The 22,500-nt window shown below is 43.4% G+C and overlaps 3 protein-coding genes and 2 long non-coding RNA genes across 8 annotated transcripts in view; 3 read left to right on the forward strand and 2 right to left on the reverse strand.

Annotated features, from left to right (window-relative positions):
* The window catches only part of piezo1 (piezo type mechanosensitive ion channel component 1 (Er blood group)), a 68,875-nt gene extending 60,615 nt beyond the window's left edge, over positions 1–8,260 (forward strand). For all 3 annotated transcript variants that reach the window (XM_083550171.1, XM_083550170.1, XM_083550172.1), the window contains exons 35-49: positions 1–151; positions 402–590; positions 693–927; positions 1,076–1,193; positions 1,328–1,475; positions 2,488–2,702; positions 3,064–3,222; positions 4,377–4,524; positions 4,617–4,805; positions 5,537–5,629; positions 5,710–5,882; positions 5,962–6,084; positions 6,178–6,257; positions 6,580–6,775; positions 7,005–8,260. The exon at positions 1–151 is cut by the window's left edge and continues 108 nt beyond it. In XM_083550171.1, the coding sequence (XP_083406297.1) occupies positions 1–151; positions 402–590; positions 693–927; positions 1,076–1,193; positions 1,328–1,475; positions 2,488–2,702; positions 3,064–3,222; positions 4,377–4,524; positions 4,617–4,805; positions 5,537–5,629; positions 5,710–5,882; positions 5,962–6,084; positions 6,178–6,257; positions 6,580–6,775; positions 7,005–7,257 (2,470 nt within the window). In that variant the 3' untranslated portion in view covers positions 7,258–8,260. The remainder of the gene's footprint in view (positions 152–401; positions 591–692; positions 928–1,075; positions 1,194–1,327; positions 1,476–2,487; positions 2,703–3,063; positions 3,223–4,376; positions 4,525–4,616; positions 4,806–5,536; positions 5,630–5,709; positions 5,883–5,961; positions 6,085–6,177; positions 6,258–6,579; positions 6,776–7,004) is intronic.
* Positions 4,812–5,529, reverse strand: LOC310730956. Its single transcript, XR_014535033.1, has 3 exons — positions 5,231–5,529; positions 4,977–5,033; positions 4,812–4,913 (listed from the first exon to the last, which is right to left on the reverse strand). It is a non-coding gene; the product is annotated as an uncharacterized lncRNA (long non-coding RNA).
* On the reverse strand, positions 8,105–16,541 carry ctu2 (cytosolic thiouridylase subunit 2 homolog (S. pombe)). The gene is made up of 15 exons (XM_083550183.1): positions 16,308–16,541; positions 15,349–15,423; positions 15,100–15,178; positions 14,962–15,021; positions 14,773–14,833; positions 14,582–14,691; positions 14,215–14,480; positions 12,575–12,710; positions 11,948–12,079; positions 11,009–11,100; positions 10,809–10,912; positions 9,640–9,781; positions 9,399–9,465; positions 8,579–8,637; positions 8,105–8,461 (listed from the first exon to the last, which is right to left on the reverse strand). Exons 1-15 carry the CDS (start codon positions 16,361–16,363, stop codon positions 8,410–8,412), a joined length of 1,491 nt encoding a protein of 496 aa, XP_083406309.1. The 5' UTR covers positions 16,364–16,541; the 3' UTR covers positions 8,105–8,409.
* LOC310730957 lies at positions 9,791–11,565 on the forward strand. Its single transcript, XR_014535034.1, has 2 exons — positions 9,791–9,904; positions 10,028–11,565. It is a non-coding gene; the product is annotated as an uncharacterized lncRNA (long non-coding RNA).
* Positions 16,542–16,830: 289 nt separating the features above from the next.
* The window catches only part of rnf166 (ring finger protein 166), a 21,480-nt gene continuing 15,810 nt past the window's right edge, over positions 16,831–22,500 (forward strand). For both annotated transcript variants that reach the window (XR_014535031.1, XM_083550191.1), the window contains exon 1: positions 16,831–17,273. Coding sequence is in view for 1 of the 2 variants with exons in the window: in XM_083550191.1 (XP_083406317.1) it covers positions 17,113–17,273 (161 nt within the window). In the remaining variant the exon portion in view is untranslated. The remainder of the gene's footprint in view (positions 17,274–22,500) is intronic.

Genomic DNA, 22,500 nt, shown 5'->3' on the forward strand with positions numbered 1-22,500 from the left:
GCTCGTGTGCTACCTCATTATGGTTCTGAACAACGTGGTCACGGCCTCGGTCATATCGCTGGTGCTGCCCGTCCTCATCTTCCTGTGGGCCATGCTGTCGGTGCCGCGGCCCTCAAAGAGGTTCTGGATGACTGCCATCGTTTACACGGAGGTGAGGAGCACACAGGGTCAGGGTCGATCATGCTGCACTGTACAGTGACCATTTAGTCAATATTTAAAATGGCTGTAAAACCCAAATCATCAGAAAAAACATCTCAGAAACCACAACATGCTGCAGCTGGAGATTAAAAAAAAATTATTTATTTTTTTGTCCGGTTTCATTGAGTTCATGGAGTTTTTAAGTCATTTATCAGCACAGGATGTAAATAAATAAGACATGTTTTCTATCTGCTCTTTCTAAGGTCATGGTGGTCCTGAAGTACCTCTTCCAGTTCGGTTTCTTCCCCTGGAACAGCGAATATGAGATGAGACTGAACGAGAACAAGCCTTATTTTCCTCCGCGGATTCTCGGCCTGGAAAAAACCGACAACTACATCCGCTATGACCTGCTACAGCTCCTGGCCCTTTTCTTCCACCGATCTCTTCTCCAGGTAACCCAAAGATCTCCAAACCAGGACATCAGGATCTTAGTTTTTACGTGAACTTGGTACCGTGGTAGTTAAAGTGTCTGTTTTTTTGTTTTTTTTTATCAGCGTTACGGTCTGTGGGATCATGAGGGGCCTCTGGATGAGGAGAAGGAGAAGAAGAAGAAAGCTGAAGAGGTGACTGAGGACAAAACCCTGGAAGCAGAACCCGAACCGGATGCAAACACGGAAAACCAGACGGAGCCCGAGGAGAACCAACATGCAGAAATCACACCTGAACCAGAAGAGCCCAAGAAAAAAAGCAGATTCCTGCGTTTCCGCAAAAAGAAGTCCGTAGATAAAGGTAATCCATTGGAGAAGTGAAGCTCAGAAACACCAGTGACGACAGATTAGGAAAAAGCGAACACGGTGTCGCTGCTCTGTTGCTTTAACGCACTTTGAAGCGGAATTTCTTCACAAAAAATAAAAAGTAGACTTTTCTGTTTTCCCAGACGCCGCCGCAAAAGAAGTCAAGAAGAAGAAGAAGAAGGTTAAAGGTCAGCGAAGAAAGGAAGCCGGCATGAAGCTCAAGGCTTTTGGGGAGAAACTTAAAGGCTTTTTCATCTCTGTGTAAGAGAAAGAAAGATCTTGTTCATTTCCTCTGCACTGATTGGCCTCGTTTAAAATCCTGCTTCAAAACGAGTGCGTGTTTAAAAATGTAAAACCCTCATGAGTTCAACCCTTTTTTTTTCTTTTCCTGTCAGCGTGAGGAGCATTTATAAGCCCACACAGACGTTCATCCACAACATTCTGCATACTGAGTACCGAGCGGCTACTGATGTCTACGCTCTGATGTTCCTCACCGACGTGGTGGATTTTATCGTCGTCGTGTTCGGCTTCTGGGCTTTCGGAGTGAGTATGAACGTACTGTGGTAACAAATAAATATACACCAGTTTCTGTTCATAGGAAACATCAGACTGGAAAAGGGAGATCTCTGTGAACCGTTGGGAGAAACATCTATAAAAGGTTTCAGAACGTTCAGTTTTTCAGGTTTGGGTTCGATTCATTCGAGGCGAGAAAAAAAAGGCTACATGATTCTAATAATCGCTCTTTAGATCCGCGGTGAGCAGAAAAGCATCTCAGATCACACAACATGATGAAGCTTGAGATGAGAACAGGAGTCTGAAACAAACAGGAAAAGAAAAAGAAAGAGAAAGAACGAATACTGGTCACGTACTTTAGAGCAGAGTGAAATTCTTTCGTCTCATATCCCAGCGATGTTAGGAAGCTGGGGTCAGAGCACAGGGTCAGACATGATACAGCGCCCCCTGGAGGACAGAGGGTTAAGGGCAGCTTGGTGAGACTGGGGCTTAAACCCCCGACCTTCTGAACAGTATTCCAGAACTTTATCACCTCCCTTATACGTCTATAATCACATCCTGCTGCGACGTGATTGGCAGACTGGGTAATTACATGTCTGAATGAGTGTAACGGTCTTCCCGTTAATGTGGCCGGCGATTATAGAATCTGCATGAAACTTTTAACGTTATTGTATTCATACACATGATTCAAACACACACACACACACACACACACACACACACACACACACACACACACACACACACCCTTTTATCTCTTCCAACATTCACTGAAACAGAGAACGATCGTCAGAACAGGTGTGTGATCCTTACCACTCTCTCCCTCTGGCTCCGCCCTCTGTTAACAATCAGCCACTAGACCACGCCCCCATTTCCACACTGCACCAATACTTCCTCTTTCCAGAAATGGGTGTGGCCAAGTTATCGAACTGTAACTTTAAATATTATCGGCTGTTCTGTTCGGCTGCCTGCTACACTTTAATATCAGTATTGATGAGTTTAAGAGGGGCTCAAGTGTGTGTGTGTGTGATTTCTGTCCCAGAAATATTCAGCTGCTACAGATATCGCCAGCACACTTTCAGACGACCAGGTTCCCGAAGCGTTCCTCGTCATGCTCCTCATTCAGTTCAGCACCATGGTCATCGACCGCGCTCTCTACCTGCGCAAAGCCGTGCTCGGAAAACTCATCTTCCAGGTCATCCTAGTGCTGGGCATCCACATCTGGATGTTCTTCATTCTCCCTGCAGTCACTGAGAGGTAAGATGTTGACCTATGGACTGAGGGATACTTGTAGAAATGTGGCTGAAAAAAGTGAATTTTTATGCTATAATATACAGTAGAGGTGTTTACTGAGAAAAATAGAAGAGATATGAGGACATCCACACTCATATCTTCTGTAAAATCAAAGGGAGGTTTGTTAGATTTTTACCCAGAGTCGATGATCAAAGGTAAAAAGACTTCAGGAAAACATTTCCCCGAGGATTTTGTGTGATCTGATGTAAACAGGATGAAATTACACTTAATATTTGCAAAAAGCGACCCTCAGGAACCTCAAGGAACACTGCGCTCTCCTTTTTAATGAAACTTTTCTTCTCATCTCTTCTCTTCATCTGTCCAGGATGTTCAGCCAGAATTTCGTGGCCCAGCTCTGGTACTTTGTCAAGTGCATCTACTTCACTCTGTCTGCGTACCAGATCCGCTGCGGCTACCCGACTCGCATCCTTGGAAACTTCCTCACGAAGAAGTTCAACCACCTCAACCTCTTCCTCTTTCAAGGGTGAGATTTTACATAAATATACCTGTATGTTTTTACCTGTCAAAGCTGAGGGGCTTCACCGTGCTCACAACCACACTGGTGAAGTTCAGCTGATCTTGGAGCACGTTTTTTTATTCAACTTCCCTTTAGGAGACATGTGGTCCCACAGATTCTCATTACCGGGATTAGATTTGGTCCAAATGTGCCATGGACAGCAATCTGATCAAATATGACTAGACGTGAAATGTTGGCTAAATAAAATTGTCCTGTAATTAAGTTTCAAAGTCAGTAATATAAAATAGCAACCGAAGCCACTTGGGTGTATGGAGGATTTGCTGTGTTTGTTAGTGTAGAGCAGTGGTTTTCCTGCCATTCCTCACTTCAGGTGCACCCGTTCTCCATCAACCTAGAACATGGTAACATAATACATGAAGTGTAAAAAAATCTTTTAAATACCAAGTTCTAAATAAACATTAAATAGCATTAAGTGCAAAAATAGAGAAAATAAAGTTGTAGTTGTGTTGGGTAATCTAACTAATGTTGTTTTTATTTATTTGTGTTAAAGACCTAATTGTTTGCAGGTGGTTGCTTTAAGTGATTGAACTTTTAATTAAAAATCATAAATAAAGACTAATGAAGAACACAAAAAATAATATAAATCCTGTGTTCGTCTGTGTACATCCAGCTGTAATGCCTTTATTCCCCACTAGAGGGCCACACACACACCCCACACATTGAGGATGGATGGCTGGATGGATGGATGGATAATTTTGTAGCAATCATGGATTAATGAATAGACAAATGGATAATTAGGGGGGAAACATGGATGGATGGATAATTGGGAAGCGATGGATGGATGGATGGATGGATGGATGGATGGATGGATGGATGGATGGATGGATGATTGGGTAACGATGGATAGATGGATAATTGGGTAACAATGAATGGATGGATGGATGGATGGATGGATGGATGGATGGATAATTGGGTAGCGATGGATGGATGGATGGATGGATAATTGTTCAGTCATGGATGAATGAATAGATGGATAGTTCTGTAACAATTTTGGATGGATGGATGAATCTTTGATGGATGAAGAGATGCATTTTGTCTTTCTTCTGTTTGAGTTGTTATTGAGGTATTAAAACTGTTGTGTGCCTCTGTGTTTCTCCCAGGTTCCGTTTGGTTCCATTCCTGGTGGAGTTGCGGGCCGTAATGGACTGGGTCTGGACCGACACCACTCTGTCTCTCTCCAACTGGATGTGTGTGGAGGACATTTATGCAAACATCTTCATCATAAAGTGCAGTCGAGAGACTGAGAAGGTACAGACGCACATCAGTGTTTGCACTCAGCGATGGATTTGAGGTCGCTGTTGTAGAATTATTCTGGGTTTTTTTTTTTTTTTTTTTTTTAGAAATATCCTCAACCAAAGGGTCAGAAAAAGAAGAAGATAGTGAAGTATGGAATGGGTGGAATCATCATCTTTTTCCTCATCTGCATCATCTGGTTTCCACTACTCTTCATCTCTTTGGTCAGATCAGTTGTGGGGGTGGTCAACCATCCAGTAGATGTAACAGTGGCATTCAAGTTGGGAGGTTATGAGGTAATGAAGACAATGTTTCATTAACACTAACACCATAACAGTCACTGACACTTCCATCATAACCATCACCTCCTCCATCACCTCCACCCACACATCCACCATCACCTCCTCCATCACCTCCACCATAATATTCATCATCAAATTCACCTCCACCATCACCTCCACCTTCACCTCCAACATATTTATCATCACATTCATCACCTCCACCATAACATTCATCACCATCATCTCCACCACAATATTCATCATCACATTTATCACCTCCACATTTATCACCTCCACCATCACCCCACCTCCAACATAATATTCATCACATTCATCACCGCCACCCTCAAATCCACCATAACATTCATCACATCCACCATTACCTCCACCAGCACATTCATCACCTCCACCTTAATATTCATCACATTCATCACCTTCACTATCACTTCCACCAACACCTCCACTATCAGTTACCAACTCCTTCACTATCACCTCCACCATCACACCCCAGCCTAATGTTCACCACAAGATTCTCCAACAAATAAACCCTACACTCCGACACCTCAACATTGTCAGATGAACCCTCATCAGCACACACTATCATTCCTGAAGGTCGCACACCAAACCCTAAAGTTCCACATGATTGTGCACGAATGCTCTTGAGTTTATTAGATGATCGGGTCTGGATATTTTGTGTGTTGCTCATCCCAAAAAAAATGCCCTGATTCCCCCGGCTCTCCTTTTAGCCCCTGTTTACGATGAGTGTTCAGCAACCGTCTATCCACCCTTTCACCGAAAAGAATTACGATCGTCTCACTGAGCAGTTTAAAAGTAACGCCGTGAGTATCTTCATTCCTCCACCTCTGTGTGACTCAGACTCAGGACTGGACGCGGTTTTAACTGCTGCATGTTCTTACAGGTGGCCATGCAGTTCATAACGCTGTACAGCTACGAGGACATCGTTACAGCCAACATTGAAGGCAGCTCCGGCTCGGTGTGGAGAATCAGCCCCCCCAGCAGACAGGAACTGATCAAAGAGCTGCTGAACAGTCCGGCAGACATAACGCTACATCTGGCCTGGAACTTCCAAAGGTCAGCGTGAGAGCACTTAGAGCTTCTCTTTGGCTTACCTGCTTCTACACGTATTTCCCTTTGTGTCTGTGTGTTAAAGGGACTTGGGGAAAGGGGGGACGGTGGAAAACACTTATGACAAGCACTCCATTAATTTGGAACCTGGAGACCCTGTGAGAGCAGACCTCGCCTCGCTGCTGCTCGGGAATCGCACGGAGCCCGTGTAAGTGTTTCCTGATTCGTGAGACACGTTTCCATTTTCGCTCGCAGGATTTTTCAGTTCATTACCTGCTTCCTTTTGTTTCTCCGTTATCAGCCGAGTCTCTCACATATTTCCAAACTACATCAGAGCCCCGAACGGAGCCGAGGCCAAACCTGTCAGCCAGCTGTACCAGGGTAAGATGACCATGCTTCTCAAAGACAAACGGATGGAGAGATGAAGGAATGGATGGAGAAGGACTTTGAAGAATAGATTAAATTAAAGAAAGAGATGAATAGATGCTTCTTTTTTTGGATACTTTGCTTTAATAGATGAATTTATATGTAGAATAAATGATTAACAGCATTCATGGATGAATGAATGAAGAATTCTGTTGGTTGTGATAAATGATGCAGATGAATGTTTTTATATAAGCTGGATGGATGGATTGATTCCTCATTAATACACATTATGAGCTTCTGCTTGGACCATGTGCACATCTTGCTGTTTTTGTGGTAGGAGATGAGGAGGGCTATCAGGACGTGACGCTCTCTCTAATGAGGGATGGATCCCTGAACGGCACAGGAGCTCAGGAGTGGTGGGACATCAGTATCGCAGACTGCGACGTGTCTGCAGGAGCCTGCGGGGTTTTACCCATGGTCATCTTTAATGATAAAGTCAGCCCACCCAGCCTGGGCTTCTTGGCTGGATACGGGTAAGAAGCTCCAGTCTGGAGAAAGGTCTGAATGCAGTCTTAAATCCAGCTCCTTGAGAAACATGGTGCAGCTGAGAAGATTCAGGAGTTCTGGAGTAGAAGAAATTCTAACGTGCAGCAGAATATAATTCTGAACACCAAGCCACCTCTGATATTAAACCATCTATTAAGATGCTCTTGTAAGATCTTGTATGTTGATATTAATGAGTCTTCTCGTTTCCGTCTGCAGGATCATGGGTCTGTATGTTTCCGTCGTGCTGGTGATCGGCAAGTTCGTGCGCGGTTTCTTCAGCGAGATCTCCCACTCCATCATGTTCGAGGAGCTTCCGTGCGTCGACCGCATCCTCAAGCTGTGCACGGACATCTTCCTGGTGCGCGAGACGGGCGAACTGGAGCTCGAGGAAGAGCTCTACTCCAAAATCATCTTCCTCTACCGATCACCAGAGACTATGATCAAATGGACCAGGGAGAAGGACAACTAACGTCACGCTCTTTACAGACTGCCCTCAGCGTGGAGCGGCTCGGTGCAGGAACGTCCTGCGCTCATGTCCTTCTCTTTAGGCCTTTTAGGACCCTGCTGGATGTGCAGAACTTCAGGGAGAATTCTCCGCTGTGATTTTGGTGAACGTGACGGCTTTAAATGAATTGCAGATGTTCTTCCTGAGCTGCACGGGGCGGTGTTTGTGTTTGAGATGAACAAGAAGTCAGGTTCTGAAAACTGACCTTAAAAAAAGACTTCATTTCAGACGCGCCCAATTCTGACCTTTAGTGAGGAAACACTACGGTAACGCAACGATAGTCAACTGCTGGGAGAGAACAAAGAACACACACTAAAACTGTTTACATAAAGAACGCACCATGCAGGAAAACTTACTTACAAATGGTTATTTTTGGGGGAAATGTATGACTTGAAGTTGGTGCAGGAAAAGAAACGGCTGTACATTAGAGCAGTGTTCCTGAAACGTTCCCCTCTTTAGTTTTGCACTGTAGTTAGAACACTGGTAGTGTGAGAACAACGTCCTCAAATCACTCGTGTGGTTCCTCGTCAGCGACGTCGCCTCGCCGCTCCAGTGCAAAACTAAAGCAGGAAACGCAAACCTGTTTCTTCTGAATGACTACCGGGGGAAGGGGAGGGGGATAGAGAGAGAGATATATAGAAAATGTTTTTATGCCAAACTGTTTATTTAAATTACACTTTTTTGACATTTTTACAAAACAGTACACGAACCATTTCATTTTCAATAACGGGAGGGTTTTACTGCGCAGGTTATTTCGCCTTTATATTTATTCACACGGGCCTCGTTTTCTAAAAATGATCTTGAAATGCTGATTTTATTTTAATTGACCACATATAGATAAATAATTAAAATCCATGATCCACATCTGTATGCTGATTCCTGCTTTCTGTTCCTCTTCAGAAAGTGTTTCCCTGAAATAGTGCATGAACTGACTTGCAGTAAATCAATAAAGCATGAATTTATAAATGATGCTGCTGCTCATGCAGAAGTGGGGGTTGCTTTTTTTTTTTTTTTTTAATTCACTTCGATAAATAAAAAATGTAATAAAATGGATGTTGATTTGTATGTAAATAAAAAGGTTCTGTGCGGCTCGGCGTTTGCTGAAGCGGACCGTCGCTATTCGTCGTCTTCTAACAGGAACTCGCCGATTTCCTTCTTCATCGCGGCCCTACGGAGGTCCACATGACAGTCTTTGTAGGTCAAAATCGGTTACATTAGTGTCTCAATTCAAATAATTATATACATAAATTAGTTTTTTTTATGAAGCTGTTTTTTTTTTTTTTACCTTCTCTGGCGTTTCTCTGCCTCGGATGTTATATACGGTGGCAGCGAGTCCACCGCCGTCTGCAAAGCAAATTCACTGTTTAGGCACGAAATCATTAACATACACTGGCGTATTCAGGGCAAATATGGGATTTATATTGGGAAAAATTTGAAGAATTGGGAGCGGCAGGGAATTTTCAGAGTTCAAAACTTATACATTTTATGTTTAATTTTGAAGGAAAAAATAAAATTTCTAATAAGGAAGAAAACTGCATGTAATACAACGTTGTATTACGGACAATATGGGATATAAAAAAAAAAAATTGGGCGGGGCAGAAAAGGGAGGGGCAGGGAATTTCCGAGTTGTAAAAAGTTTCAAATATAAATCTTTGAAAACGATGATCTGGGGATTCTGGGCTAAAATAAGTATTTCCTTCCAGGGAAAATGCAAAACAAGTGACTTCTGTTCGGTTTTCTTCCTTGATAGAAGAAAGAAGAAAAGAAAAGAAGCCATACATTGAGTTTTTTTTCATAGAAAATTCAGTTTTAAACTAAGAAATTCCCTGCTCATCCCTTTCCAATTCTTTTTCTACCCCCATATTGGCCATAATATGCCGTCATAGGAACGGCTGTAGGAACCAGTGGTAGCGAATCAGTAGCGCTCTGGCTCAACCCCAACCAATCACATGCTCCTTCAGAAGTCACATGATATAGATGGGGCAGAAGTGTAGTTTAGTTTGTGAATAAATCAGCATTTCTCTTTACCAAACACCACTACATCCCCGGGAGCATCAGGAATGTTCCTGGATCAGAACAGAGGAAAAGCAGACTTCTGGACTCACCAGGTCTTTAATGGTCAGTCTGCAGCTGTAACACAGGAGGCTCTTCAGGTCTGTAGCTGCAGGAACCCTGAGTGTCAGGGAGAGAGTTTAAGTGATGTAACATTTAGAACATCTACAGTGTGTGAGACCACTCCACCCAAACCCACACACTGAGTCACTATAGAAATAAACCCTGAGATGTGCATGAAGGTACAGTTCAGCTGTAACATCACCCTGCTGAAAGAAACTGACACTCACTCACCTGGATGTGGAGCAGCAACCACCATCCCTACATGCTTGTTCCTTCCCCTGACAACAGCCTGCATCATTATGTTTCTTTTCCTCTAGCGGACCTCTGGAGAGCTTCTTCGACAGCAGCGTGGCACGAAACGCAGAGGCATCATCTACAGAAACACAGCGTTACTATTATTAGTAGTGTTTGGAAATGGCTTCACACCGTCTTTACTATCAACTTACCAAAATACACCACATTATACAGAGAGGAAAGTAATTTCCATAGTTAGTGGGTTTGCTGGATTGTGATTGGCTGGATGGAGTTCAGGTGTGAATAGTGGATTGTGATTGGCTGTAAGGAGTTCAGGTATAAATAGTGGATTGTGATTGGCTGTAAGGAGTTCAGGTATAAATAGTGGATTGTGATTGGCTGGAAGGAGTTCAGGTGTGAATAGTGGATTGTGATTGGCTGGAAGGAGTTCAGGTGTGAATAGTGGATTGTGATTGGCTGGAAGGAGTTCAGGTGTGAATAGTGGATTGTGATTGGCTGGAAGGAGTTCAGGTGTGAATAGTGGATTGTGATTGGCTGGAAGGAGTTCAGGTGTGAATAGTGGATTGTGATTGGCTGGAAGGAGTTCGGAGCATTGAACACAGGTATTTTGCGTTTGTCAGTTGAATCAGCGTTCTAAATGAATGCGCCGTTTATAAACACCCGTAACCATAGTAACAAATTTCCTAATGACTTTACTGAGCTCCATTGGAATAATCGGCTCAAGGCACGAGATGAATTTGACAAACTGTAGAAGGAAACGAGAAATAGCAGGAAAACCCGCACCAGGAGTAAACTCCAACAGCTTCACTGTCAGTAGAGACATGGCACAATAAATAAATAATTATTATTGCACTACTTTATCGGTGTGTGCGATTCGGAGCCGCAGGATTGTAGCTATGAGACGTATATACAATTTAAAAAAACAAAGCTTTTTTTATTTTATTTTTATCCATTCATTTAGTTTCGCTCTGCAAACATCAAGAACAGCTTGACCTTCTCAGTGCTGAGATGTGAGCATGGTAGAAGGTGATCAGGACCTTCTTCATCTCCACATCGTGCACTAATGTCCTGGAACACCTCACACCTACACCTGGATTATAATCATATACAGTATATATATTGTGATGTAACGTGGTGCGACTCGCCTGTGATTTTGGTGTCGAGGGCACAGAGGCAGAGGAGGCACTTAGGAGCAGGTTCCGTGGTGGAGCTTTGAGGAGGACACGCCGTATGGAGCTTCTCACTCGTTCTAGGGTGAAACCAGGGGTCAGAATTCTTACATAGGGAAACAACATACATTTTGAAGGCAGGTGTAACAGGTGTTGTCCATGCGGGTGTTGGGTACCTGTACACCGTGCTGACAGTGGAGGGAAAATCGGCCTGGAGTTTGACCACGAAACTCTCCGTCAGTCGCTGGATACTCGCTTTATCAGCGGCCTGATACAGAAAAAAAAGCCGCAGTATGAAACGCTGGTGAAGCCTGAAAGCTCAGATCATTTCTTTCTACAGACAAACATACATTATAGGGACAAAAGTTTGTGGACATCCGAGCGTACGATTGGTATGCAAATCTTTTTCTTCTGGGAAGATGTCCACTAGATTTCGAGGAGATTTTGTGCTGATTCAGAGAGGTGTTAGTAAAGTCAGGTACTGATGTAGGTGAGGGGTAGAATAATCACAGTCAAGCAAAATTGGATGTAAAGGTGTTCAAAAAGGTTTTGAGTTCTACAGCAGGAGATCTTCCACTCCAACCCATGGAAAGCAGATCTTCATGGAGCTGGCTTTGTGCACAGGAGCATAGTCAAGAGAAGGACAAAATTTAATTTTCCAGCATCCAAAGACGTCAGATACAATTGTGTGCCTCCAAGTTTGTGTGAGGAAGAACCACATCTGGCTGGAAAAGTCAGGTGTCCTAATGTTGCCCTTTTTTAAAGCAGATCTTCATGGGGTCTTCGTCAGGATGAAGTCTTCCTTCAGTGCTGGTACATGTCTACGTCTCCCGGTTTGTACCGTACAGGAGTCATCATTAACGACGTCGTCCTTCTGTGGCTCAGTGGAGCAAAAATTGGTCTGTGGAGCCTTTGAGCTTCATTGTTGTCTGTGGCAGTAAGAAAGACGAGGTGAAACTCTCCGCTTCACTGCCTCGCTAGTTTGATAAATGCAGACGATTAAACTTCACGCCTGAAACAGTGCAACAGTCTGAAATAACACTGTATTAAAAAGGTTTACTAATAAAAATCTAATAAATGAATAAAGGCAAACCAAACTCCTGAGTGACCCTCACCTTAGTGTCCAGCCCTGGGATGAAGACAGACTGAACTTCGAACAGCCGGTTATAGAAGCCGATCTCTTTCGAGGAATATTCCCTCATGGGGCGCAGCATCACCACGTCGCCGTAACGAGAGTCTGAAAAAGCCTGGAAAAGAGACGGATATTCATCACATCTTCGTATCCGTCTGACGTCAGAACGAGCAGATATGCGTTTCACCCGAGGGCTGGGCGATGGTTCCGAGGGCTCGGAGCACACAACCGTAGTGATAACGCCAAATGTTAACATGTAAGATACACACGCACTAAAGTATTGGGACACTCGAACTAGGAGACCCAAAATCTAGAGAAACATCTAGAGGATGTAGGGGAGCTTATTATAACAGCCAATGGAGACTACATTTGGAATGGGACAGTAAAAAAAAAAAAAAAAAAAGCAATCTTATGGTCAGGTGTCCACAAACTTTTGGCTGTATAATACATACAGGTGCATCTTAATAAATTAGAATATCATTAAAAAGTTGATTTATTTCAGTAATTCAATTCAAAAAGCGAAACTTGTATATTTTAAAGATTCAGATTGAGAGACTGATATATTTTAAGTGTTTATTTTGTGTGTGTGTGTGTGTGTGTGTGTGTTCACCGTATCGGCTGCCAGAGCCGCCCCTCGTCCCAGAGACACATTCGTGAGCACCTTGATGGCCAGATGTGTACAGCTGTCTCCCATCATCACCTTGGAGTAGCCATGTATCCGGGCAGTGTGCAGTATTAGGTGATGTCTATACACACACACACACACACACACACACTTCAGATTACCAGCTTTAGCTGTCTTCTAGAACCTGGAGAATGTCCAAAGCCTCTCTCTCACACACACTCAATCACTTTGTGTTTTCTCATTAAACTTTGCAAGCACTTGGACTTATTGACTGAAACTGATCTCAGGTCTCACACACACACACACACACACACACACACACACACACACACACACACACACACACACACACACACACACACACACACACACACACACACACACACACACACACACACACACACACACACACACACACACACAGCTATTGTGAGCCTCGGAGGTCGTTCTTCTGCGGCTCGAATGTTCACTGGAGGGTTTACAGAAGCCGAATTAAACAGGACGATCCCAGGAATAATCTCTAAACCTCACAAAGCCATTTACTCGCTTCCAGCTGCGACGCCCAGGGGGCCAAGCACCAAGTGTCAGTCATGTTTAAAGGCTATTAAAGTGATAGATGGAGGAGATGCACTTGTTAAGAATACATCATCATCATCATCATCATTATTACTACTACAGACAATAAAATCAACCTTTATAGTGGAGACAAATGGTGAGGCTTCTTAAACATTTATATTGAAAATAGCACAATTTTAATACTTTTCACAATCCTCATATTCACACTCAGAAAATTACACACTTATTTTATGTAAATATAAATTATGTGCAATAATAATAATTGTTTAATGTGCAATAACTTGTATAAATATCATTAAAGTCTGACTTTTTTTTGCACCATCTGTTTCACTGCTGCTTCACGTTTCATTTCACTTACGACGTGGTATCAAAAAAAGGTCCCAGAATAGTTTTGTAACATGCCAACAGATGGCAGCACAAGGCTGCATGAACAGTCACAGGAAGCACCGACATTCATAAGTCAGTGTGCCAGAAGAGATCGTTCCTGTGTACCTCAGGAGCGTCTGCTAGTCTGACCACGTGCGCACCCAGTCACCAAGCTCCTCTCACACGCAAGTTTCCCGCCTGAAAAAACAGTCTCACTTCCGCACCCACCCTATTTGCCGGATTTGGCTCCTACGGACTTCACCCTCTTTGCCGTTTGCGCTTGTGCATTTTGTATGTAAGGTTATAATGATCCAGTGCTAGGTTATGAGAGAGAGAGAGAGAGAGAGAGAGAAAGAGAGAGAGAGAGAGAGAGAGAGTACTAATGTACTAATAAAGAAGCTGTTGGTGTTAACTCCAGGTGCCGTTTTTCATTCTATTTCTGATTTCCAATTTGTCAAATTCATTTTGTGCCTTGAGCCATTTATAAAAGTAAAAAAAGAAAAGAAATCCCCGTATTCACCACATGTGAAACTCCATGGAGCTCAGTAACGTTATTAGGAAATGTGTACAATAGCCTTCTGACTCTGGATGGAACTGGATGTTACTATGGTTACCGGTGTACTGATTTATTAGTATAATGAACAGTGATTTCATGGTGCAGTAGAGCTCACCCTCATCCTCACCTCAGTGTATTCAGCATGTCCTGTTTAGCTGTTAAGGTTTTTAAAGAGGAGAAGAGTTTCTCTAAAGCCAGCGTGTGCTCAGGTTTGTAGGTGGAGGCCTGCAGGCTGAGTTGTGCCACAGCATCCTGGGATTCCTCCAGCGGATGCTCCTCGTGAGCCCGTGTCAGTTCAGTGCGTATGTGCTGATCCACTGCTGCTTTGTAGCTGGAGCCGACCTGCTCACGACTACACACACTCTCGAGCACAGACTCGGGCAAAGTAAAGATCTGAGAGACAACCGTTAAGACGTTAGAGAAGCTGTTAGAGCAGATTGAACCCAGGCTCAGCTCGGATAAAAACACATCATTGTAGATATTTCTGCTCCTACCTGCTCCAGCGGGACGATGTGGTACGGGAATCCGGTCATCCTGAAGATGTTCTCCAGCTGAACTGCAGCCTTCTCTCTTTCCTCAGGAGTCTGACCACACACACCAGCCTCTACACCAGAGAAAACCCTGGATCACCTTCATGCTAAGAGAATACTGTGATCGATTGGATCAGTATTGTGACTGTATTTACCGTCTATGTAAATAACGCCAGGCAGAAATCGTAACTTTTTGGGTGCGTCGCGGCTCAAACCCTGCAAACAGAGCGCAAATGGGTCTCGTTTTTATTTAATGTGGAACAGAAATCCCGCCGTATTCGACACGTGTGTGAAATACGTTTCAGAAAGCTGAAGGCTCAGGTCCTGGAAAAACAACCGCTTACCTCCTGAACTTGTGCGAGCATGCAGCTGGATGCCGGCCCTCCAGAAACCGCCAGCAGCACCTACAAGAACGACGGCACCTCGTTTAAAAGAGTCAAGTCGAATTCATGGAATAATATTTGCTTTATATCTAGGCTTGCCTTCTCTTTGGGAAAGATGACACGATTCTTCCCCAGCATGGCCCGGAATTTATGTATGAAGTACTCCTTGAAACAAACCCTAAAAAAACACACAGACACAAAAGCTTATACTAACAGTAACTTCTGAGCAAATGTGCATATTTTCAGTTCCTGCATTAAATGGAGACAAAAAGAAAAGGAGCTTTCTGTTTTCTAAAGCTCTTAACCTGTTGTGATCAGGGATGATTGGATGATTTGGATCATATTTACCTACAGAAGGCATCTCCAACACGAATGAGGAGAGCCGCAGTAGCCTCTTTACACTTCATGCATTTCTTTGATACCCTGAAGGTTGAACACAAAACATCTTCAACACACATACGTACAAACATACACACACAGACACACACACTATATATATAATTTTTTTTTAATTTTTAAAACTCTTGTTTTGTGCATGTACAGAAACACTGCTGTTTTAACGACAGTCTAGCTATATGGATTCTTCAGTGATTTATATCCAGCTTCAAGAATTTCTCATAAAAGGAGAAAATCACGACAATTCCCCGTATCGAGGGAGCGAATGAATGAAGGATGGAAAGAATGAAGGCACTTGTTCAAGTAGGCTGAAAAAATTTGAACAGTTAAATAGATCATATCTTTACAAAATTAAATATTAAACGTAAAGCGTGGTCACACATTTACATAACTGTACTACCCAAACAAATGTAAACTAATTCATTACATTTTTCCATTTATTTTATTTCATCCATTTAATTTGTGACAATTACATTTCATTTATTATAATAAAATTAATCAATATACTAAAAAGTGCATTGTTTTGAGGTATTTTATTCTATTTTATTTTTATACATTTTATTATTAAATAGTACTTTACATATTATTTAACCAAGCAGGAATTTTATTTAAAATTGTAAACTGTTGATGTTTACAAATGTTAATAACAAGAAATAAACAATTTTATGTTTTGCATTGCACACACACACACACACACACACACACACACACACACACACACACACATATATATATATATACATACACATATATACAAAGAGTGAGAGAGAGTGTGTGTGTGTGTGTGTGTGTGTGTGTGTGTGTGTGTGTGTGTGTGTGTGCAATGCAAAACATAAAATTGTTTATTTCTAAACAAGATTTATATCTTTAAGGTCATTAAAATTCAACAAAATGTATGTAAATAAACTCACGCCGGCAAAGACTTTTGCTCTAGAAGGCTGTCGTACTCTTCGTCAACCTGACACATGACTAAAACCTCTTTTTATATCATTAGTAATACACTATAATATCGACTATTCCCAAATACAAATACAAAAACAACTTAAAATACACAATAAAACAGTGTAAACATGTCGTCACGCTTCTTCCCACGCCGTTACCGCTTCCTGTCTCGGTCGGCGCACTTTGATGACGCACCACCTCCCATGTGACGTATAAAGTCGCTCGGTTCAGCTGTTAAATCTATCGGTTATGGTTGTTTTAATTCACTCGAGCTGAAACCCAGAGATTTGTTGTAGTAATCGGTCTTTTGAGCAGTCGTGGTTTATTAATAGCTAATATGCTGCTATTCGTTTGTCTGAAAGGGAGAGCGTCTATTGTTTGAGTGTTTTGCTGTTGCAAAGTATTGTGGGTAGTGTAGTTGTAAATGGCGGGTTTTATCGCTTAGGAACACGGTGGTAAAACTACAATCCCCATGCAGCACTTGGGCTGAAAGACGCTCTTGGTGAAGGTTTGCTGAAAGCATCGCTGGTAATGTTTACTTCTTTGCAGCGACTGTGTGACTGTGTGTGTTTTCCGTGTTGGAGGAACAGATGCGCCGTGTAACGCCGTGAATTTGTCTCCTCGGCTCGGGTTGTAAGAAACGGAACTGTCCGGTTTGACAGCGCGCCGGTGAGCAAAGCGGAGGAACAAGAAGAAGGAAGAAGAAAAGGAGAAGCTGCTTCTGAAGCAGCAGCAACAGCAGCAGAGAGAGAGAGAGGAAGCCTCCAGCGTTTCATGATGGCGATGTTCCGCAGTTTTGTTTCGGCTGCACAACTCAGACAACCTCATCCTCAGCCTCAGCTGCAGCACGGAGAGAGTCTGGAGAGCCAGTTCTCCTGCCCCATCTGCCTGGAGGTCTATCACAAGCCTGTCAGCATCGCCAGCTGTGCACATACGTGAGTAACACCTGGATTCATCTCCTCTGAGACCCTTCTTCTTTCCTCTTTGTTGTCATTTATCTGATGAAACCAATAATAAGCACACTGACATTTCAGCTGCTCACAAACATCACCATCACCATCATCATCACCAGCAAAACCATCATCATTTTCCATGTGTGCATTTATTTCAGAAACATATTTATCTGAATGTATAATTATACAGCAGCTCAACTTTATTAGAATCGAATCAAACCCATGTTTTATACCAAATAAGGAGGAAAAAACAGAATCATGGAGCCTCCAAAGACCAGGAACCGAACCTTCTTCCTCCATCCTCTTTGTGTCTCAGCTGTTCTGACTGTTTCTTTGTGTTCATGGAGCTTCAGTCTATTAGTCAGGGTTAATAAAAAAAAAAAACCAACAAGAAAAAAAAGTAAACGCTCTACAATTTGTTCAGTCCTTTCCTATTAATTTCGTTCTATATTTATTTTAAATTATTATGATGATGATTATTGTTGTGTTTGTAAGACAGTGATGGATCTCAGAGCTCCAGGGATCCTACAGTGTTTGAGCATGAAGAGGACATGGAACAAAGCGTGCGTGAAACGTGCACGTGACATGTTTACGAGCATCGATTCTGGTCGGGGGTCGTGGTGTCGGGGTGGGGGGGTGGGGGGGTGGGGGGGGGCGGTGTTTCCGTGGTGTCCAGGGGTCGTGGTGTCGGGGGTCCGTGGTGTCGGGTGGGTCGGGGGGGGTCGTGGTGTAGGGTGGGTCGGTGTTGTCGCGGGGGGGGGGGGGTGTAGGGTGGGTCGGGGGTCGGGGGGGTCGTGGTGTCTGGGGGGGGTCGTGGTGTCGGGGGGGCGGTGTCCGTGGTGTCCAGGGGTCGTGGTGTCGGGGTGGGGGGGGGGGGGGGGTCGTGGTGTCCAGGGGTCGTGGTGTCGGGGGGTGGTGTCCGTGGTGTCCAGGGGTCGTGGTGTCGGGGTTTTGACAAAGACGGGGAGAAAAGTGACATGCGGCACATGCGGTTTATAAAACAGTATCGTATCGCAGAAGTGAAATGTAGCAAAGTTTTTTTATTATTGTTATTTATCGTCCTCATTACAACGATGTTTTATGATCGACATGTTTAATGTTTGCAGAATTTATAGTTTCTTTTCGGCTTCTCCCGTTAGGGGTCGCCACAGCGGATCCTCCGCACGTTTGATTTGGCACATGTTTTACGCTGGATGCCCTTCCTAACGCAACCCTCCCCAATTTATCCGGGCTTGGGACCGGCACTAAGAGTGGCTGGGGATGGTTCCCTGACCGGGAATCGAACCCGGGTCGCAGCGGTGGGAGCGCTGCATCTTAACCACTAGACCACCAGGGGACCTAATGTTTGCAGAATTTGCAGTGGTGTAAAATAAATAAATAAATCGAGACATGCAAAATGTCAGGTTTGCAAGTCCAATTCACGTTCTTCGAGTTCCTCTTTTTATTCTGGGCTGATAGCTGTAAATAAAATACCGCAAAAAAACAACAACACAAAGCCCCGCCCCATTGAGACCCCGCCCACTTTTTTCCTCCATTTACATTGAAGGCATTTGGCAGACGCCCTCATCCAGCGCGACTTACATTTATCTCAGTTATACATCTGAGCAATTGAGGTTTGATGGCCTTGTTTAATGACCAGGTGATGGATCCTGATGGTAAGATGGTGGTGAGACCTGCTGTGTCGTATGGTTTAAAGACAGGAGGTGAAGCTGGAGATGAAGATGTGGCGATTTGGTGTGGATGGCCAGGATTAGAAACAAGTTAATTTGAGATCATCCATTGAGATGGTTTGAGATGTGCAGAAGAGGGACATGGGGTACATCAGTAGAAGAATGGTGAGGATAAAGGAAAAGTGGAGTGGATATAGTGAGAGAAGACATGAGTGATCTGGACACGGTTGATCCGCTGTGGAGACCCCTGACAGGAGCCGGAAGAAGTAGAAGAAACAGCACCTGATTTATTGGAGGTGATTCGGGTTCCTCTGGTGTAGTGTGAGGTTTGTTTGGTGAGAGAGCGAGATGTTTTCTTCACCGTACTCTAATCTCCCTTCTTTTATTTTTATTCTGAAAAATTAAGAAAGAAGGAAAAAACTGCATGATTTATCGATGGTTTTGCATGTTGGGGTATTTTATTCAGTAACAGTCTTTGCTAATTTTATTGTTTTTAATTTTACATAATTGATTATTCAGCCTCTTCATCTCGAATATTGTGGATATTAAAGGATATAAATTAATATTTCTGTATGTATCTGTTGGGGATCAACAGTTCTGAAATGTTGTTAAATAATCCTGGTATTAATCATTACACACCACCATCAGACATCAAAACGATGTTCTTTGACTGCGCTTAGGGTTAAAAAGGCATGATGTTACTGAGCGCGCACACACACACACACACACACACACACACACACACACACACACACACACACACATACATACACATATGCACACACACACACCCCAATCTCACACTGATTACAGGAAGCCCACATCACATCTAATTATAGCTTAAATTCTAATGATATGCACACTGTGAGGGTAACCTCTTTATAACACACACACACACACACACACACACAAACAAACAAGGGAAGGTTTATGCAGGCTTTTTTTTAGACTTGTGACAGAAATTAACATCTGCCCTTTGACTTTCATTCGAATGTTTTTTTTATTACAAGGGTGTGTGTGTGTGTGTGTGGGGGGGGGGGGGGGCAATCAGTCTCAATGATGGAGGTGTGGCCTTTGCATTAATCTTGGTGAAGGAGGTGTGGCCTCTGCACACCAGTCTCAATGATTGAGGCGTGTTCTATGTGTATAAATTTTAGTGAAGTGGGTGTGGCCTTTGTGCATCAGCCTCAGTGAAGGAGGCGTGGCCTCTGCGCTTTAGTCTCTGTGAAGGAGGCGTGGCTTGTGCGCTTCAGTTACAGTAAAGGAGGCGTGTTTTTATGAGCGATGTGACATCAGTGAAAGAGGTGTGGCTTTTGTATCAGTCTTAGTGCCAGAGATGTGGCTAAATAAAGGAGGCGTGGCCTGTGTGCATCAGTCTTAGTGAAGAACATTTATTCCTATGAACTCTATGGCCTGCACTCTGTAGCTTCACACCTTGTCTTCATTCGGCCTTCTTGTCTCTCAGGGTTTCTCTCCCTCTTTCTTATCTTCAGTGTAGGAGTTTAAACAGCCTGCTCTGCTGGAATAACAGATATGTTCTTGTGTCAGCACAAAGCCGGAGCTGAATCACAGACCTGATATCTTCATATCCCATTAAAAAGCATGACCCGATTAAAGAATCCAATTATGTCTGAAAACGGCTGAGTGTTCTCCAGCGGCTTTCACCATCACGCTCTGTTCACTAGCAACAAGCATTCCGTCCCACTGACCCCCGAACCGTCCTTTGGGTTTCCACCATCATGTCATGGCTCCAACTGAGGTCTTAATGAAAGCTCTTCATATGCTGTTCTAATGAGCTCCACTCTTCTGGGAAGATTTTGTGGTGCTTGTTCATCTACAAGGGTGTTAGTAAAGCCAGGTACTGATGAGGAGGTGAGGAGGACTTGGGTGCAGTCAGGGTTCACATTCACCCGAAAAAGGTGTTCCAGCAGGAGATCTTCCACTCCAACCCATGGTCATCTTCATGGAGTTGGTTACTGCCAAGTACATTACTGGATTACCTTCCTTTTTGTCCATCAGTCTATCTGTCTCTCTTTATCTATCCCAACCCCCAGAGACACACACACACACACACACACACACACACACACACACACACACACACTTCAAATGCCAGAGGCTTGAGTTGGATTTGAGATCTCCAAGCCCTGGCCTAATCCCCTCCTCTTCTTCATCCTCTTTCTCCTCCTCCTCCTCTCCCGAAACGATCTGCATCATAACTCACTTACACACACTCCGGGTAACATTCTGTCCGACTTTAATTACACACATGCCCACGCTGATGTTCCTCATCCAGGATCACGGCTTCTGGATCCCGTCTGATCGTTTATGGCATTATTGCAGTACAGGATTAAATCGCTGCTTTGCTATAAAACTGTCCAGTTTCATCCACCATCCGTCTTCGGAACGATGCCATTTGCAGATTCCCAGATAACGATATCATGACCCTGCTTTCAGACTTCTCTTAAATTTAGGAGACTTGGGAAGCCGCTGTCCTTGTGCTGAAACGCTCTTTATTTCTAGAACATTAAAATCCCTGCCTGCTGAGGAAACCACCCTCAAAATAACACACTGGGCGAGTGCCACTATATACTGCATGTGCTCAATATTACTATATAAAGACTCTGGGTTACAGATCAGAAGGTCGGGGGTTTAAGTCCCAGTATCACCATTTTTGGACTTTTGAGCAAGGACCTTAACTCTCTCCAGGGGTCGCTGTATCATGGCTGACCAATGGCTTTCTAATATCAGTGGGATATGTGAAGAAAGAATTTTACTTTGCTGTAAAATAACATGACAAGTAAAAAAGCACCTTTACCCTTTTACATTTATATTATCCATCGTCAGTGTTTCGAGTGGATTGTGATTGGCTGGAAGGAGTTCAGGTGTGAATAGTGGATTGTGATTGGCTGGAAGGAGTTCAGTTGTGAATAGTGGATTGTGATTGGCTGGAAGGAGTTCAGGTGTGAATAGTGGATTGTGATTGGCTGGAAGGACTTCAGGTGTGAATAGAGAATTGTGATTGGCTGGAAGGAGTTCAAGTGTGAATAGAGAATTGTGATTGGCTGGAAGGAGTTCAAGTGTGAATAGAGAATTGTGATTGGCTGGAAGGAGTTCAGGTATGAATAGTGGATTGTGATTGGCCGGAAGGAGTTCAGGTGTGAATAGTGGATTGTGATTGGCCGGAAGGAGTTCAGGTGTAAATGGTGGTTTGCATTTGTCAGTTAAATCTAAACGAATGTGCTGCTCATAAACACCTGTAACCATGGTTACACCCAGTTCCATCCAGAGTGAAACAGCAATTGTACACATTTCCTAATGACCTCACTGACTTTCATGGAGGAGTTTTTCATGTGGAGGATATTTTATGCTGAATACGGGGATTTTATAAATAATGAAACGGCTTGAGGCAGACTGGAGAAGAAAATGAGAAACAGCACCAGGAGTTAACTCCAACAGCTTCATTATTAGTAGAGACGCAACACACAATAAATATAGAATTAAATGTGGCACTATTTAACCTGTGTGTGAGATCCGGA

The sequence above is a fragment of the Silurus aristotelis genome (assembly GCF_946808225.1).
Source record: "Silurus aristotelis genome assembly, chromosome: 9".
Taxonomy (NCBI): Eukaryota; Metazoa; Chordata; class Actinopteri; order Siluriformes; family Siluridae; genus Silurus; species Silurus aristotelis.